Genomic DNA, 19,150 nt, shown 5'->3' with positions numbered 1-19,150 from the left:
TCATATAAAACATGTGCACACAGAAACAGAACAGCGTCTTCCTAATTAGAGTTGACTCAGCTGTCTTGTGCATCTGTTTTAGTGCCATAACACATGATGATAACTGATTAATAGACATGGCTGGGTACTGAAATAAATGGCAATGAGTTCATGTATCATGACTTCTAACTTTTTAAAGACCTACAAATATTGTGTTTTAATTCAACACTTACTTGTGTCTTCGACTTTAAAGTGGTAAATGTGTCTGTGAATGCAGCCTGTCCTCCAGGACAATATGGGGAGAACTGTAACGGCAGATGTCTGTGTCATAACGGAGGCTCTTGTGATGGAGTTACTGGACATTGCTCCTGCTCGCCCGGCTGGACGGGAGCTGCCTGTGAGATAGGTGAGTCCAACAGTACTACTCCCAAACAATTTTGTGTAAACCTGTCCTTGTCTTCACAGTCATCCTATATATCTATAGATATATATATATCTATATATATGAAGTTTTCTTCCCCCTCTCTCCTAGAGTGTGAGGAAGGACGTTATGGAGAGAACTGCACGCAGGCCTGCCGCTGTGTGAATGGCCGATGTGACAGAGTGGCGGGAAGATGTGTGTGTCTGCCTGGCTGGACAGGAGAGCTCTGTCACACAGGTGACTATACCTGAACGTTACATCATGACTGTTGCATGACAGTCTATTAGTACCCAGTGTTACCTGAAATCTGTTTTTCACCTGTCCCAATGACATGTCTAGATACATAGCTGACCTGTTATCCAGTAATCTCCATCTATTTCTTACTGACGATGACGATTCTTTCTCCTGCAACCCTAACACTTTCTGTATCAGAACAATTTGTTCATTTAAGCCTCTGTTAAATAAGCATGAAACCTTTTTAAAACATTATGTTCTCAGACTGAACACAAACGATTGTGTGTTTCGTCTGAAGCCTGTTCTAAGGGATTCTTTGGAGAGGGCTGTGGGCAGCGGTGTGACTGTGTCCATAGTTTGAGTTGCCACCATGTGACGGGCCGCTGTGAGTGTGAGCCAGGCTGGAGAGGAGCCAGCTGTGACAAACGTAAGTGTGTAGGGCAGAAGAAATAGCAAACGGAATGAAACGGGGGAATAGAGGAGCTTTGAACATTGGGATAGACGGAGTATGTGTGTTCCTGCATGTGTATATTGAACCCCTCAAGCCTGCTTTCCGGGGTCCTGCGGTGCTTCCTGTGCCCGACAGTTTGACTGCCAGGATAGGGTGTCCTGTCACCATGAGACAGGGAATTGTGGGTGCCATGCTGGCCAAACCTCACAGGGCCTGGCTGTGAAAAAGATAAGGGTGGACATAAAAGCCTCGTTTCCACCAAGCGGCCCGGTTTGGTTCAGTACAGTTTGGTACGGTAAACGCTGGTCTTACTTGTGTTTCAACAGCCAACCGCACCCTTATTTGTTAAACGGAGCGCAAGCCAGATGGAGATAGCCACGTTGGCTATGTAAATAGCGTGACATCATAGCAGCCCGACACAGTGTAGCCCGCTATAAATTAAGTTCAAAGAAGAAGAAGAACGGGACACAGTAAACAAAAGGGACCCTTTAGGGTGGGATCGGTACCCTTGGCACCCCAACAGAAGGGTACCAGAAAAGTAGGACGGAACGGATCCCTTATTTTGGTACCATTCCCACGTTTAGCGGTGGAAACGCCAATAAATGGCTATGGTACCGAACCAAACTGAACCGGACCGCTTGGCGAAAACGGGGCTTAAGTGTATCTCGGCAAAAGCCTGGCAACTAGTCTGCAGAACTACAAATATTTCCCTCATTAAATGTTGTCTTTTAATGGTTAGGATGAATGATACGATAGCTCCATAGCGTATCATTTTGATGTGCTTCATTTTAAATCTCTGAAACTTTAGGACCTCACATAAGCCCTGACACATTGTTTCGAGCACTTGTACTCATTCAAAACCATTTTGCTGACATGTGTACCGTGGCGATAGAAGCACTGAAGGCAAGGCATCATGGGAGTAAAGACCAAGATAAATAACCAAGAATCATTCTCTTAACACTGATTAAAATGTGTTTTTCCAGTCATCCTCCAGGGAAAGATTATCATAAATTCCATTCCAAGAAACGCACTCTACTCTAGGACTGTCACAGAAATGAATGCTAATATTTCATTTATTTAGACCGTACCATTTAGGACTCTGGACAAGCAGCTTTACTACACCCTTCTTCTGTACTGCCTAACCACCTCAGCTCCCTTCCTCTCCTCATTCACTCCCCAGACATCTGATAAACGTTACACACCAGTTGCCAAGTAAAACAGAAGGCATTGTTTTTGTCTCCTTGGCGGCGGATAAGGGCTTTTGGAAGGCAGACATGCATAATGACAGCAGCGTAATTGCCTCTTTAGTCTGGAGTTCTTTCTTATCTGTCCCCCACGCTGCCTGCTGCTGCCTGACTGAGTATCTGAGTGCTGCGGTCTCACCCCAAAACATGTTCGGTTCACAGATTCATCTTGTTCGCTATGACTGATCGTCTATAGACTCCATTCATTATTGTGTGATGAGCGTTTGCGTATGTATGCAGAAGAGGGTGTGTGAAAGAATGTCTTCTCCCAGTCCATCTGGGTTTTGGACACCAGGGGAAGTTGTTGGGAGTTTGTTTTTTGTTACCAGTCAAAGCTGAACGTCCCAGTATGTCCACAGAGTAATCTGAAGAGAAGAAAGGAAAAATGGCTCGCCTGCAAACGACTGAGTGTTTAAAATGATGTTTCCTTCATTTCATCAAAACGAGACATAGCTGTACAATTTTACGATTTAAAATCATGTTGGGGATTTTTCTGCATTGTTGAGCATTCATTCATTCATGTTTGTGTCTCTTATTCTAGGGATACAAGAAGCATGTTATAAACTTTTGTTCCACAGCTGTACCTGTGTTCAAATAGTTGCTTGTTGCTTGAATTGTTTTACTTTTAAAAGCCTGATAACGTACAGTCATTTTTCTGATGTACTTCAATGATCTGACGACGGCTTTGATTGTCTCAACTGACTCAAATGAATTCAGTATTTAGGCTATCTCATAAATGTTTCTCAAACTCACTTTAAGACTTGTGTGTGGGCTTACATTTCCAAGCTGGTCATTGTTTTGTGCGCATATTTATGGTTTTGCAAATAATAAAAAAACATATTTCTGGATTTCAAAGATCAAGTGTTATTCAAAAATCCTGTTGTCCCTTATGATAACTACAAGCTGTTGAACATTATTTGTCTACTTTAAACTTTAGTATTTGTGTTTTCACTCCAATTTCTTAACTTGTTTATATTATGTGCAAAAGTATGTTTTTTTTGCACAACCAAAAACCTGTTTCATATCTGACTAGCATTACTTAGAAAACTGTATTTATCCCAGAGGGTTTACTAAAGTTGTGGGACGCCTGTTAACGTCATGAGCATGTTCAGAAGGACAATCCTGACCAGAATTATATTTGCATGTTCAATCGTTTAATAATTTGTTGATGCGAAAATGAATAACCCTGTACGTTGAAAAAGCTTTTGGCGAGCATTTTAAATAAAGAATTGGAGCAAAATCCTCAAGATAGAACACAAAACTTGAATGATGCAGGTCCTCGTTTCAAAGAGCAAACAGATCAATGATCCATGCCTCTAAAGGTTCACAGAATTGACCTTGTAAATCAAATTCCCACTTGTTTCTATATCTAAACAAATTCTCTCTGTATGTTTTTTTTTCTCAGCCTGCCCTGCCGGCGTGTTCGGGCAGAACTGCAGCCAGCTGTGTGAATGTTCAGGAGACCAAGAGCTGTGCCACCCTGTGACGGGGAAATGCAGCTGCTTTCCTGGTTATTACGGGGCTCGCTGTGAGCAGCGTAAGTCATGATTGATGGTGAAACGTTCATGTATTGTAACCAGTGTGCTGTTTCTTTAAGAGCATGACAATGACCTCTTTCTTTGCCATGGTTTGTCTCAGGGTGTCGAGTAGGGACTTTTGGGCCAAACTGTAAGTCCAGATGTAGTTGCATCAACGGTGGTCGCTGTGACTTCAGGACGGGGACCTGCTACTGCACTCCTGGGTTCATTGGAGCAAACTGCAGCTCAAGTTAGTGAAGAAAGCAGCACCTGTTTGTAGAGATAATGAGTCTTGTCTTACTTCATTGTCTTGATAGTAATTAGGTATTGTTGTGGATGTGCTGGTCGTTTAGGTCTCCTTTGTGTTTTATATGAACTTCTGATCAACAGTGATTTTAGACTACAAACAGGGCCTATGAATTGATGACATTTATCTTCATTAATCTATGATTTGAACTCATTTTTGTGAATGAAAATCTGTTTATTTCACTCAGGTTGCCCGAGTGGTTACTATGGAAAGGACTGTGCTAAGCTGTGTTCCTGTGGGGAGGGAGGACAATGCCACAAAGTGACTGGGAGATGTATCTGTGCCCCTGGTAGGATGGGACAGTCCTGCCAACAAGGTAACACTCTGCTTGTTTTGATTTATTAACACTTGCTGAGATACCATGTCACCCCAAACCGTGTTGTTTATGACGATCAATCAGTTAAAAGTTTAATTTGTACTCTTTATGCCTAAATGAAATATTGAATGGCAATTATTTGTTCTGTGCTGTTGTAATTAAACACAAATTAGGTCAAATAAAATAAAAATAAAAACTGTATATACTACTAAAATACAGTTTGGTTCAGAGTAATCTAATTTGAAATAATAAGTTTAAGCAAAGAGATTGCTATCTGACACCATTTTTTTAAGGCAAGGAGGGAAAAAAATCTGATAATTAACTTAATTAAATAAATTATTTAACTTTCAATAAATTTGTTTTACAGATATCACATATGATCTTTAATGGATTCTTTCCATAAAACCTTTTCTTGAGTCATCATTGAGCCTGATTTGTATCAGACGAGAACCAACGATGAACTCTTTAGAAAAAGGACGAACTGCAAAGTGAAAACCGGCCACCAAATGAGGGAGCATTTTGGAACATTTTTTTCTCTGCATATTAAGTAACAAATTCTTCACTTCCTCTGTGCGAGGCCGCTGATGATCACAGGGCAGTTTTCTCTGGAAAAACAGAGGCAGAGTTGGTGATTTTCTTATCGGTCCCATTATCAGCGGCTCTGCTACAATGCAAGTGGGGATTTCCACCGCTGCCTGTGTTAAATGTTCTCATCTTTAGCCCCCTGCCTCCATGTTCTTGGACACACCGCCTCTTAAGTTCCTCTTGTTGAATGTTTACAGAAACCTATAAGTAGCTCGTTCTCTGTGTTCCGTGTCGCTGGATTTGGCGAGGAGGCACACAAATAAACAGGGGGAATGAGGATAGCTTGCTTATTGTTTTCTCAATCTAAATTACCCATAGAAACATGATTATTCTTTTATATCAGTGCCAAATTAGACTACTTTGCCTTCTCTGTAATGACCCTGTTGCTTAACATGAATGTGGTGAGCACAATCTTGTGTGTGTGTGTTTGTGTGTGTGAAAGAGACAGAAGGATGCTGTTTCTGTGTGTCGTCTGTGTGGTGCAGTTTTGGTGTGACAGGAAAGCCAGTGGTCCCTTTTTTTTTTTGTCCTGATATGGTTTGAATGTTTCTACAGCATGTCCTAGGGGGCGCTATGGCCTGCAGTGCAGACACACATGCAGCTGTCAGAACGGGGGTTTGTGCGACCCTGTGCATGGGTCCTGCAAGTGTGGATTGGGCTGGACCGGACCTCGCTGTGAGACAGGTACAAGAGCACAGATAAACACAACAGGAAATAATCTGATCTAATCAATACAGTGCTCCATTCATGGGAAATCAGACACAAAACATCAACAAACAGCTGAAGCATAAAGAAAGCCCCTCAACACTCTGCCAGGAAGCAATATGAATATTCTAATGGAATGCAGCCAACCTTAATGCAATTCAAACACACCCCTCACAGAATCGCTGTCATTATCTAGGTAAGTGCAAGCTCACCCTGATTTGTTTCTTGATTCAGGGGCGACTTTGTCTTAATGGTAGAGTCAGTTGTCCCTCATGCAGAAGATCAAGGGTTCAATACCCAGCTCCTGCAGTACGGTGTCGAGTTAATACTGATGGACACTTTACATACAGTAGCAGCCTCTGCCATCAGTGTATGAATGTAGAGTTTAAAAAGCACAATACAAGCCCAAGTCCATTTACCATTAAGTTGTCACATGTTTTTTAAAGAGCTAAATACAAAGTAGGGCACTTACAGGCAGAGATCAGACCCATATTTCTAAAGGGACATTTCATTTGAATTATTGTGGCGGCTTAAGATCAAAAAATGCCGCACAGAGACTTAGTGGGCTTGTACCTGTGACTCGTTCGTATAAACAATTCCAAAAGTCCAGATATGTTTGTAGATTTACAAAACCAAAAAAGGGAAAAAGTATTTCTAAACAATGATGATGATAAAGGTGATGATGATAAGATAACAATGATGGTCAACAGAAAATATTTCAAACTCACTCACCCCCTTTGTCTAGTCTCCCGCCACCCCAAATTCACAGGTGAAAATAAAGTAAACCACGCCCACTGCTAATTACCGGAAATAATAAAACACCCATAAAAGGAGCAAAATATAACAAATAATCAACTGAGGCAAAAATACACATTATGGCTTCTACATTAATATTGTAAAGATCAACATTTGCTATTTTAACCGAAATTTGAATCAGAATAGTTTTATTAAAATTGTGAAACTGTGTCTTTGTGTGTGCAGCCTGTTCATCTGGAAGATATGGTCCTGACTGTGCACACAACTGTTCCTGCCTAAACAATGGGACCTGCGACCGGTTTACTGGCGCCTGCAGCTGTACTGCTGGATACTACGGCCACTCCTGTCAACACAGTATGCAAACACTCACTTATAATACAAAACGAAGCTTGATGAAAAGGTTACCAGCAGTCTCTGTGACACTGCTGTTAAAAGCTGTAGATATGAAATATGTGAAGACCGTTGACTTGGATCAAACTCGTCACACCGTGATTTCTTATCATTTCTAATTCTGAAACAATAAACCACAGATTCAGTTTCTTGTGTGTCCCATAGGTTGCCCTTCTGGATTCTTCGGAGTCAACTGTGTCCATACGTGTGACTGCAAAGTGGGGCAGACATGTGACCATGAGACAGGCCAATGTGTGTGTCCACCAGGCTACCATGGGCCACAATGCCAAACGCGTGAGTTTATTCGAATACCTCTGGGCATGATGTGTGGAAGATATTCAAAATTAAATAAAAAAACCCATCCAATTAATCAAGTTTTCAAAGGTTTTTAAAATACTTACAGTGAAACTTCAGCATGAAGACAGAAGCGTATGCACACATGAATAAACCGGCTCCTGGATGGCTCACTGCAGCAGAACACAGACAGACATGAGCATACATGAATTCAGGATTTGGTGTGAGTGTGCTCTGGCAGACAGACAGACAGACAGACAGACAGGGCTAGCAGGTAGGTGGGCAGGAAAGCAGGCTGGTTATTTGATGAGAGACAGGTGTTTCCTGACTGCTTAATGCATTCCTGTTACATCCTTGTGGCCTCCTACCTGCTCTCGGGGCTCTCAGCCGCAGTGTGAGGGCCTAAATGGCCACTTCAGTCCCAGCAGGAGATGTGAGTGAGCATTGCAGAGCAGCTGTAAGGCAGCCACAGGCTCCACCGACACACAAGGCTTTTAAATGTATGTGTCTCTGTGTTGAGAAGTGTGTATGCAGATATTCATCACAACATGCACTTGTGAAGTTGATCTGTATGAACTTGCACTTTAATACTACTTAATTGTAGTCACATGGATTCAGGCAGACAGTAGACAGCAAACAGACAAGAATCCTGATGGTATTTGTCCAATTAAATGGCAGGAAGGCAAAACAAAGCACACGTAGCAGCTTGTTCCTATGGTGAAGTGGGGTTGTTAACAACATCTCTGTTGCTGGTATTCTCTGATGCTCTCATCGTATTTTAATTTCCTGCTGTCGGCAGGACAGTCCCCTGACTTGTTGTCCCGTTAGCTGTCTTCCATCTGCCTGAACGCATGTCGACTCAGAAATAATTTTATGTTCCATTTGACATTTAGAATCTTTAATAAAGGAAAGGTTATAGAGCTGTTTACCATGGACATGTTTGTCAAAAGGTATGAGATAAATGTATGGGTTTGTTAACATAGACTTTATATTACCAGTAAATTCCATCCTTTTTTCATTTTCTTTCTACAAAGTTTATAAATGAGCCAAAAGCCAACCCTTGTTGCTATCTATAAGAATGAGGGCGAGGCTTGTGATAAAAACGATGAAAAGGCTCATAAATAGAGTAATAAAAGCTCATGTGTATGTGTGTATCTGTGTGTGTTTTTTTGTTTTATAGGGTGTGATGCTGGGAGGTTTGGATTGGGCTGTGGACAGTCATGTGACTGTAATGGTCAGGCCCCATGTGACCCAACATCCGGACATTGCCTCTGTCCTCCAGGAAGGACGGGACAGAGGTGTGAAAAAGGTAGAGGTCACATTCAGGGAACCCGAACTTCATCAGAAGTGTTAAAGGAAATCAAAAGTAGATGCTTAAATTCAGCAAACCCTTCTTCTATCAATGTGAGTCTGTCCTGCAGAAGTGCTTTTCTTGTTCTGATCTCTCCCTCCCTTCCACTCTGTCTCCTCTGTCTCAGACTGCGGAGGAGGCCGGTTTGGTCCTGACTGCTCCCTGCCGTGCCACTGCTCCCTCAAGGCTCGATGTGACGGGCTGAGCGGACGATGTCTGTGCCCGCTCAGCTGGCTGGGTCCCACCTGCAGTGAAGGTAAACCTAAGCTTTCATAGACACACACACTCTACCTCTCTCTCTCTCTCTCTAGGGTTGCCAGGCTAACACTAACACAGACACACATACACTTAAACACACACACACAAGGTCACAGGCTGTAAAGCTGAAGCAGCTTTGGGGAAATACTGTGTCATGAAGTGAGCGAGGCTGAGCCCCATCACTCTGTGTGTCACCCTGTCTCCCTCAATAGCTGCTCCTGTCTCCTGACAGTTATTTTAATCTGCACCCAGCATGACGCTGGCCTCCAGGCTGTCTTCGTTTTACCTCCTCAAAGCCAAGCCCATGGGAGTCTACGTACCAGTTACTTCTCTTCCAAAAAAAAAACCCAGAACATTTGCTTTTGATTTTCGAATAGTGCTGATGTCCTCTTGCTTTTTCCTTCTTCTCCTTTTCAGCAGTTTTGCACCAAACAGCAGGCTCGCTGAACTCCTCTGTGTCCCAGAGAAAGAGAAGGGCAGGCAGCAAAACCACATAACCCAAGCAGAGGTACGGACTCCTAACTGGATGTTCAAACTCCGGGGTTTGGCTCTGTGGAGCTTTAAACTGATCATCTTGGTAAAGGTGATGTTTGCAATGTGATGTTTTTGTGAAAGTGGAGCTCAACTGTCATGAACTGGCACTCCATCACTGAGCCTGGAGCTGGAGATTTTCACCCAGGACATGGACCTGAAATGTGAGGGGCCTCAAAGGACCAGAAACCCCTGGATCGCCAGGGAAACACAGACTTCTACACAAATACCTTTATGAATGCTGCAAATTGGAAGAGGTTGATGTCACTCCAGTTTGACTTTTAAAGAGTTTGTAGTTTTCTTTGTCAGAGGCATTTTGAAAACGACATGTCAAGACCTTCTTCTCTCTTCACTGAAGCACCTTTACAACCAGCCCTTCCTATGTGTGTCCCCAAAAAACATCCTATTTAGCACATTGGAATAGCAAGCATTTCTCTGATGACAATTCAATTCCTCTTCAACAGATTTAGAGTTTATGGGAAACTGCAAAGGAAGACAGCAATAATACAGCCATTATACCTTAGTACTAGACATACATATATATATTTTTTAACTTAGAGTGGAACTATTGACTGAGAAAATTCAAAAGGTTTAAAGGTTGAACGTTGTGTTAATTACACACTGGACCAGGATTGGCATGTATGACACCAGACCCATTAATGGTCTGCATGTCCTTCTATCCCACTTTAGAAGCCCAACACAGTTTAGGTAGATGGCTGTCCAACATGAGTCTGGTTCTGTTTGAGGTTTCTGCCTGTTTAAAGGTTTAAAGCACATTCTGTACAATTTCACCTCCCCACTATAAAAATAGATGAAAATGTGTCCACCAACAATTCAAAGATAACAGTGTTCAAATCATTAAATCAAAGTTTAATGATTGGTAAAGCTAATCAAATCTTATTTATAGGGAAGGGGGGGTCTTTGTTATATTGAATACAACTTAATCAAATGAGTGAATTATTTTTCCTTTACATGTCAAGTCCACTATCCTGTTTTTCCCCCCTGGATTAGAATTTGTTGATAAAAGTTTTTGTTCTGATTTCACATATTCATATTCAACCTGTAGATTTTACAACTACGGGATCCTTTCATAAGAATGGACTCCTTTTGAGTGATTTTATTGTCAATACAACTGTCCATAAATACATCTGTGTAGTCTTTCTATCCCTACATTTTCTGTGGTTGTTTCTGAATTTAACATGATCAGGTTACCATAAAGAGCCTTTCACACTCTCTCCTTATTGGCATTGATCACGGGTGTGCTGGTTGTGAAATACAGTTGGAGAAACTTGCATGCATTGCACTTCTTGTTAACTGAGTCAGCAGCTGATGCAGAGATTTGAAGTGTTATGGAAAATGATACAATTGATGTAAATACTTTAGCTGCAATACCTTTCAAAAGATAAGGTTTACAATTCTACAATCACAGCTGTTAAACATTTAGCCTAATGTGCTTTTGGTATATAAGGTGTTCTTTTCTTTGTGTTTGTATCATATCTCAGGTCAGTGAAATCTTTATGAGCTGTAACCTACTGTTCTTATATATATATATATATATATATATACGGTCACAGTATGTCTGTATAAAATTGCAAAACACAATTTTTTCCCCTGACTGTGTCTTTATAATTTTCTGTTGAATTTTGTCTAAATAAAATGTAAAAACAACCTGTTGACACCCATTCTTTTAGAATTTTTGCTTTGAACGGAGTGTAACATGGTGTGATGGGAGAAGTAAGGTGTTGGAAGGAAAAGAGGGGGAGAGAGGTTTCAGCTGTCATTGAGACCTATGGGCTCCTGTGTGTGGATATGTCACTGCGCTGGGCTACAACCAGACGTCCCTCATCAGCCAGAGGGGGTCAAGCATTAAGATCACAGTGTAAGGTGTGTGTAAGTCCCTGCTCCTGTGTGTGTGCGTGTATGTGTGTGTGTGTGTGGTTCCATTGTCCCAAAAGCATTTTTCAAGTGCGTTGGAGCATTTTCTCCTCCATCGGCCAAAGGCGGCTCTGGTCTGGCAGAGGCAGGCAGGTGCCTGGACTGAACATGCACCCCCCCCCCACATCCAGCATCCCCGGGGTGAGTGATGGGTGAACAGTCTCAGCAGCAGAGGACGAAGCCCCTCCCACACCCACTCTCCGGTGTGGCTGATGGATGGGGGGGCCGCTCCCGCTCGCCCTGTGTTGTGACAGGCAGCAGATGTTCTCCAATAATGTTTATCGGCCAGGCCTTCATCTTCGGATGACACACACCTGTTTCCAGTCAAACAGGCCCAGAGAGGCCATCCATCCATGGAGCTCTGGGTGGCCACTGCATCGCTGCATCAGCCCCTCATACAAACGCTGGGTGCCACAGCAGACCCAAGGGTGCTACAAATGAAGATCTTGCAAGCCCAAAAACTCTTGTACTGAAAAGAAAATGTATGCAGAGGGCTTACAGGGAAAGGAGCTGATTCAGCCATTTGGTAGCCACTTTAGTCTCATTATGAGTGTAAAAACAAAGATAGTCTTTGTGCTTAAAGGGTTGTGCAGGGAAAAAGTGGCCTAGTGTTTGCAATGCAGGCTTATCAGGATTAAACTAGAGCGAAAAAGGGTGCAGGAAACTGTCGATGAAATAGCCCGTAAAAAGGCAGATCTCATCATGGGTACTTTTTCGCCCCAATTAAGCATATGCCACTCTTTGCCAAACAGATTCTATCACTCTACTGCCATAGCTTCACGTCCCAGAGATAATTTCTGCCCCTCTGCATTGAACCACAACTCCCAGAAGGCCACACAGTTTTGAACTCCGGGCTGATGAAGCTGTCGGATCAGATAAAAAAAAAAAAAGACTGAGAGATGGAAATCATTTCAGCTCGTCTTGCACCATTTGTACGGTCGTTGCTTGGGAAAATAAATGTGAACGCTGCAAAAAAAGATGGGTATCGAGGAACTCTCCCACACTCTGGATGTGAAGTCATCTTCAGTTTGATGTGTCAGCATGAAATGATGTCACAGCTTGTATATATACATATAACATATAAGTATGTGAAATTGTTTTTCCAATAGGTACAATTTGAAAATCAAACTATATTAAGGTAGGTGCAGTTTGGAATACTCACCACTGGATGGCGCTCAATGTGAAAAAATAATGAGCCAATGGCCTGATGTAAATTATAATAGGCATAATAAAGTAAATCAGACTGCCTGACAGTGAGTCATACATGTTTTTGTTTTATTGCACTAGCAGGACAAAACCCCAATCTTCTTCTTGATGAGCTTCTTTCTAATCTTCTCCATGAGCAAAGAATGAGATGATTTGAGCAGCGGGCTCCAAGTGGTTCTGCCACCACGCCTGTCCTGATTACACTCGTCATATTAAAACCATGTGCACGACCGCTCCACTCTGTCCCGGTCTGTTCTCGAGACTGTTCTGAGTGTCCATCAATAACACTAATGACCCGCAGCCTCCAGGGGGAACAACAAACAGTGTAATGATGAAACCACAACCTTAAGCTCTGCTGCTCTCTAAAAGGGATAGGGCATGGGATGGGGAAAAGAAGATGAGCAGAGAAGAAGAAGGCACAGTGCTTCACACACACACACACACACACACACACACACACACTCACTCACACACACACACACTCACACACACACACACACTCACACACTGAAGTGAATTCAGCGTAGGAGTGCTACCAGGACTGTAAACACAACAAAAACTTGATGTGATGAGTCGTGGAGTCCCGTCCCCCCCAACACACTTTCCACTTATGCCAAGTGTTACCCAGTACTACATTATACAACCCCCCCTCCCACTAATCTCCTCACCTCTCCTCATGGGCTATACACTCCCTCACCAAAATGTTTCCCCTGGCGTCTGAGTCAGCACGGGTGCCAAGTCAATCATTGTGAGAGCTGCCAGCTGTGATGGCCCGTCTCTCTTCCTTTGGGGGGTGTGATGTATGTTCCAGTGAGGGGAGCGAGGCAGTTACATGCCACACAGGGTTGGCAAAGGAGAGGAAAGGGAGGTGAGGGTGAGGAAAGGAAAGACGGAGGGGAGGAAAGAAAAAGTGGACAGTGGCGGAACAGGAGCCATAATGAGGTCTGATGGATTCTGAGGCTGTGCCAGCTGCCCCATTAGCTGAGTGGCTCCGGGCCCCTGTGAGCGGTGCCCACAGTGTGCCCACCCGTCCACACACAAACACGCACGCGCACGCACACACACAGTCAGGACACAGCAGCTTGGGGATCGAGCTCCTTTGACACACACATTTCACATTTACCTAGAACTGATTGCACTGACTAATGCACGCTCTTCTGTCCGACTTCCCCAGCTCTTTAAACACACATACACGTACACACACACAAATGCACACACACGCCCAGGGCCTTGCCAGCCACACTTCAATACACACTGAGCCCTTTATGAAAAGCTCTGGGTTAATGATGGCAATAACTCGTCCCAGCGTGTTGATTAAGTGTGAGAGGATACATGGGTGACACTGGCATCTGCTAATCAACACTGATCAAACCAGCACACACACATCAGTTGAATGTGTATCTGCCAAACCCACTTATGCGCCCTCCTTGCATACAAAGGCTTCATACACACTACTGTCTATTCATGATATTTTGGTGTTCTTTCAAGAGGCTGTGCCTTTGGACTTTTTTTTTTGTCCGTGATGCAATTACAAAGGCGATTTGAACTGCAGCGTGGGCGGGGCCAAAGAGGGGTGGTGGCAGAATCATCCTGCTAAGTGACTTCCCAGATGTAGTCAAGGTGTAATTCTTGTTTGTTAAAAGCTAGTTGAAGGGTTGTTTCTACATTGTTTTAATTGTGCCTGAGTACATGAGTTATTTCCCTTTTGGATAAACCCTGTGTCGATAACAGGAAAGACCTGTTTCTCAAGGCTATATAATTTTCTCGCTCGTATTTTGCTCCTCAGTAGCACTTACAGTATTGCATAAATATTTTGGAGCACATACATTAGACATGCGTTGCAAAAATAGAAGTCATTAGCACTATAACAAGGACAAAAAAAACAACTTTTCTTTCATATCTGCTAGATCCATAGGAACCTGTATGCTAAGAAGTTCACCATGTCAATGTACAGTTGGAGATAGCATTGCTACAAACCTCTAAATTACCTACTTTACCAACTAACTTGGAGAAAAGTGATGATTTGGAATGACCTCTGACATGTTCTCATGACCATTTTGGGTGAAATTTGTCCATAATAGCACAGGTGGCAAAATTCATACTCAGGACCATTATCACTTCCACTCCATTATGTTCCAGGCCAACACCATCACTGCAGCTGACCTCATCAAAGCTGGACGACCTGTGCTGACCTCATCAACACTTCATGACCTCTGGTGACCTCATCAAAGCTGGACGCCCCACTGAGCCCTGAGGGCTGACGACAGGCCCTAAGAAAACACCCCATCCATTAGGGTGCCAGGAGCACTGTAAATGTGGAGTGTCAGCGCCAGCCATCTTCACTGTCATGCCCAATTCTCCAACCCCCCACCCGAGCTGGTTGGCGGACAATGGAGCCGCTGAACCTCCAACCCTCGCAGCCACAATGTCCGCCCACGTCGGCTGGCAGCAGTGACAGAGGGGGGTGCCGGATGGGGAGGCCTGCTGCAGGATGGGACGCTTATTGAGCGTTTGAGCGATGAGCCAAGTCATCACATCTACCAAACTCATCCATCATGCCCCACAAACGGACACAAATAAAGAGGACACATTCCTGCCTCTGCTCCCACTACCACATTCAGGCCCTCTCCAGCCTTTTCTCTCCTTCTTCCCTCTCTCTATGCGAGCCAAAGCCTGGAGAAAAAAGAGGACCAGAGTTCAGACTTTCCCTCGCTCTTGGAGGCCATGGGAGCGCCAGAAGAAAGCGCCAGGTGGTTTTCTGACTCACGTCTCCGAGTACAAATCCCTGTCCGGGCCAAGATGATGGGCAGCCAGAGGGGTGGTGTTAGAAAAAGTGTTTTAGGAGAAAAAAAGAGAGGAAGGAAGACATGTCAATCCATATTGTAATCCTTTATTTCATAGTTGTTCCTCCCACAGTATTGAATTGAAATGCATAACAGTTACATTGTAGAAAGCATTAAAACAAAGTACCTCAACTTGCTGATTACTTTTTAAAATCGATTATAAACAAAACAACGACAAAAACAAACAGAAAATCTGGTCCCTCAAAACGGGAGAATAAATGAAAGTAATCTGTTATTTATCATAAGTTTGGCACAAGAGATTAACATGAACCGAACGTCACACAAGCTTGCAGACAACCGTAGAAAATGTCAGATACAGATCTTACCAGACCAATCATGCGTTTATGAAGAAATTATACCTGGCTTTTTTTTTTTATTACTCATTCTTTATATTGTTTTTCATTTTTTACAATTGAATCGTTAAATTGTCATAGAAAAAAAAAAACTACGTCATATCTATTCGTCGACCGGTTTCATTAGAAGAATAAGGAGTGAAGTGTATATTTAATACTATCCGGCACTCAAATGCAATCTACAAACCCCATGGAACTCTGGGATAGGCCCGGTGAGGAATCTCCCCTTCACCTGGGCTAAGAGCAGTGCTATTCAGTAAACAAACTACAGTTTGCCAAGAAATAAATACAGTTCTCAACATACAACAGCAAATAACAACAACAACACCAACAAAAAAAAATGGAAACAAAATAATGATTGTCTAAAAATGAAAGACACACGAGCATGGAGAAGCTAACGACTAGCATTCAGGCTAATTAGTGGTATTGTTGGCTGACATGACTAGGATGGATTTGAGGGCCTTGGGGGAAAAAAAAAAAGACATATGTCCTTTACAGAACAACAATTAACTTCAGCACTGACTACTTATCTCAGTAAAAAACAAACATACAAAAAAGGAAACATTGTGTTTTTCTTCTCTTCCACTAAAAAGACAATCTATTTATATCCTTTCACAGATAGAGCAGGCGGGCAGGATGGAGTGCAGACGAGAACAGTTGGTCGACACTTGTGTACAGTGCTATGATTGTGCAGACACACGCAGCCATGAAAACACATAATGGGAAACTGGCCTGATTTCAGTTCAACAATGACTTTTTTTTTTTACTTGTTCTTCAATGACTTTAGTTATATTAAAGCGCCGCTAACGCTGTCCTTACATGAAGTGTTTCCATTTGCACTGAGGTTACTAACCCCACCCTTCATTTTTATCATCAAGTACATATTTATGAGGAACTCCTGTGGATCGCTAGGGGTTACAGGTAATTTGTACAGAATTTAGTCAGATGAGTCAGGCTTCTTATGCACACAGTGAAACATCCTTGGCTGAAACTGTCTTAGAGACACAACCACAATCACCTTTTCAGCATAGAATGTTCTCCTTGTTTTGGATGTGCTCTGTAGCAATGATACATCAGCACATCCTTCTTCCATGTCCACCAGCTGCCTTTGCTGTGCAAAACATAGAAATTCAGCAGAATAAATACAGCTATTATTACTTTAGCATTATTATTTTCACCGCATCCTCATCACCATTGCTATCACCAGGATGGAGTTATTTCTGAAATTTTATTTTTTAAGGTCTCAGAGGGACGTATTGTTCTCTATCTGATGGGCTTTTTTTTTGAGGTTCGGGCTGTGTGGGCTCTGCAGGAACAGGGACCCTGCTCTGTGAGTAAGGCGGTCTGCTCAGCAGTCAGATGGGCCGTGGTTCTGCTCAGCAGTCACTCTGTGGACGATCAGGGGCCACCGCACGTAGACCCCTTAATGGGCTCCCAGTGCTATAGGTCAGGTTCTGGGGGTTGAAAGGTGAAAGGGAAAGCGCTTGAGGGGTGTCATCATACATGGCTGAGGGACTGGATGGCACTTGATTCAGCAGCAGCCCGAGCCAGACTGTGCCACATGGTGGCCGGGTTGTGGGTGGCCGGGTGGAGAGAGTCCTTTTCAGCCAGAGACAGCATCATGGCGTACGCCTGAGGGAGAAGGAGATAGAGCAAAGTTAACTACCATGCTGCTTATATACAAGGGTTCAGAAATATATTGTCTTATTGTCTGTCCTACCTGAGACTTGGATTTTCTAAACAGTGGCTGTTTTACTGCTTCAGTCAGAGAAGGGGAGCTGAAGGATCCATCGTCCTCATCTGCGTCTACGTCCCCGTCACTCAGCTCACTCTCCTCCAGCTTGCGCATGTCTGAAAAGTGACGAATATGATCCAAGGCCGAGTAGCCACTCTGCTCCTCTTCATCGTTGTACCTGGAGGTGAAACAGAAAAATCAATATGAAGACGTTTCAGGATACTTGACAGCACATCAACCACACAGAGTCAAATACATCTTTACATAATGTGGGTTTGTATTGTAAATACCTCTTGGGAGAGGTTTTGCAGTTGAGGTTTATGTCGTTGGGCTCACTGAAGTCCATCTCATCTTGTATGATGTCATTGCTGCTAGGATGCACCTCGCCCTCCTGCTTCCCTGGGGTGTGGCTCGTCTCGTCTCCTTCTTCTTCATCAGCACCGAGGTCCTCCACTTCCTCATCTTCCAGGTCACGTGACCCTTGGCTGGCCATCAGCGGCTTCTCTTCCTCAAACAGACCACCGTTTAACCTGCAGGCCAGGAGTAATGATTACTTCATACAGCTTGGCAAAGTACACATATTTTGCAGAAATAAATGACTTTAACTTGTCTACATTTTTTTTTTTTGCATCCTACACTTTCTTGTGTCATTCATTTTCTCTTTAATTAAAACACCATGGAGTTTTGGGGATAGAGAACAGAGCGAGGTGGATCTGAGGCAGCACACGTCAGCCGGGACGGAGAGAGCCGGAATCTCGTTTGTCATCAGGCGTTTGGGGCCCCTTTGGGCACGGCAGCACTGAGCTGATCATTGCAGCACTTAACTGGAGTGCTTCGCCTCTCTCCTTGTTTATTTTCTCTACTATCTTGTATTCATCTAATAGGCAAAATATTTAGCTGACAGCCCCATTTGGTGGGAGAGTTATGTGAGCATTGCCAACCAGCCTGTTCGTTTTTATCCCCACAGAGGGAGAGAGGGCGAGCTATCCAAACTGCCTGAGTCTTAATCTGTCCTTCTGTCTCAGCGCCACAGGAAACCGCTATTTGGTAAATCATCTGGAACCACATTAAGACTGATTCACTAATTACACTCTGGGACATCTTTCGTCAGCTCCCAAAAATGCCACTTCTCGCACAAAGGACTCAGAGGAGAGGACTCAGAATAGAGTGTAGTAAAAGAAGTAGATTGAAAACGAAACACGTCAAGCATATCAGCACACATTGCCACGCACTGGCTTTTAAATGGCGCTTTTGAGAGAGCTGTGACCAAAGAAGACTTGAAGAGGAATTGGAATTATTGCACATTCAATGTTAGCTTATGCACAATACAGAGAGATCATCATCTCTCTTCTATCAGCAGCTCATGAAATTAAGTTTTCGTCAAAGCTCCCGCTGGGACTAAGAGTTGGAGGCTGATGGTATTTCTGCCGTGCCGAGCAGAGAAAAAGGAACTAGCTCCCCAAAAAAAAGCGAGCGAGCGCTCTATGATTAAGAAAACAGATTCGCTAATTACGCTTTCAAACGTGGTAATTTGCAGAGGATAAAGTATCTATCAGAAGTAGTCAGGAGCACAGCACTTTGAAAGGAAACACGGGCCGACCCTTTGACCCCACCCCCTCTACCCTCTTCCTGTAGGCAGACATGTTGGTTCCAGATGTGCTGAGCTTACTTCTGCACTCCCCTCCCCTCCTGCTTCTCTCTTCCCCCCCCCCCCCCCCCGTACCTCTGACGCTCTACCA

The 19,150-nt window shown here is 43.5% G+C and overlaps 2 protein-coding genes across 15 annotated transcripts in view; one reads left to right on the top strand and one right to left on the bottom strand.

The window, feature by feature from the left end:
* The window catches only part of megf6 (multiple EGF like domains 6), a 59,361-nt gene extending 48,420 nt beyond the window's left edge, over positions 1–10,941 (top strand). Inside the window, 12 exon segments of the mRNA XM_061046282.1 lie at positions 233–385; positions 512–637; positions 933–1,061; positions 3,735–3,866; positions 3,968–4,096; positions 4,341–4,469; positions 5,610–5,738; positions 6,741–6,869; positions 7,071–7,199; positions 8,380–8,508; positions 8,678–8,806; positions 9,226–10,941. Coding sequence (XP_060902265.1) covers positions 233–385; positions 512–637; positions 933–1,061; positions 3,735–3,866; positions 3,968–4,096; positions 4,341–4,469; positions 5,610–5,738; positions 6,741–6,869; positions 7,071–7,199; positions 8,380–8,508; positions 8,678–8,806; positions 9,226–9,305 — 1,523 coding nt within the window. The 3' untranslated portion in view covers positions 9,306–10,941.
* A 4,413-nt stretch (positions 10,942–15,354) lies between these two features.
* mecom (MDS1 and EVI1 complex locus) overlaps positions 15,355–19,150 on the bottom strand; it is a 132,537-nt gene continuing 128,741 nt past the window's right edge. For all 14 annotated transcript variants that reach the window (XM_061046273.1, XM_061046275.1, XM_061046276.1 and 11 more), the window contains 3 exons: positions 17,702–17,941; positions 17,397–17,589; positions 15,355–17,308 (listed from right to left, as the gene is read on the bottom strand). In XM_061046273.1, the coding sequence (XP_060902256.1) occupies positions 17,174–17,308; positions 17,397–17,589; positions 17,702–17,941 (568 nt within the window). In that variant the 3' untranslated portion in view covers positions 15,355–17,173. The remainder of the gene's footprint in view (positions 17,309–17,396; positions 17,590–17,701; positions 17,942–19,150) is intronic.

This window comes from Labrus mixtus, chromosome 9 (assembly GCF_963584025.1).
Source record: "Labrus mixtus chromosome 9, fLabMix1.1, whole genome shotgun sequence".
Taxonomy (NCBI): Eukaryota; Metazoa; Chordata; class Actinopteri; order Labriformes; family Labridae; genus Labrus; species Labrus mixtus.
Note: the sequence above shows the minus strand (reverse complement) of the source record. Positions and strands in the feature narration are given on the sequence as shown.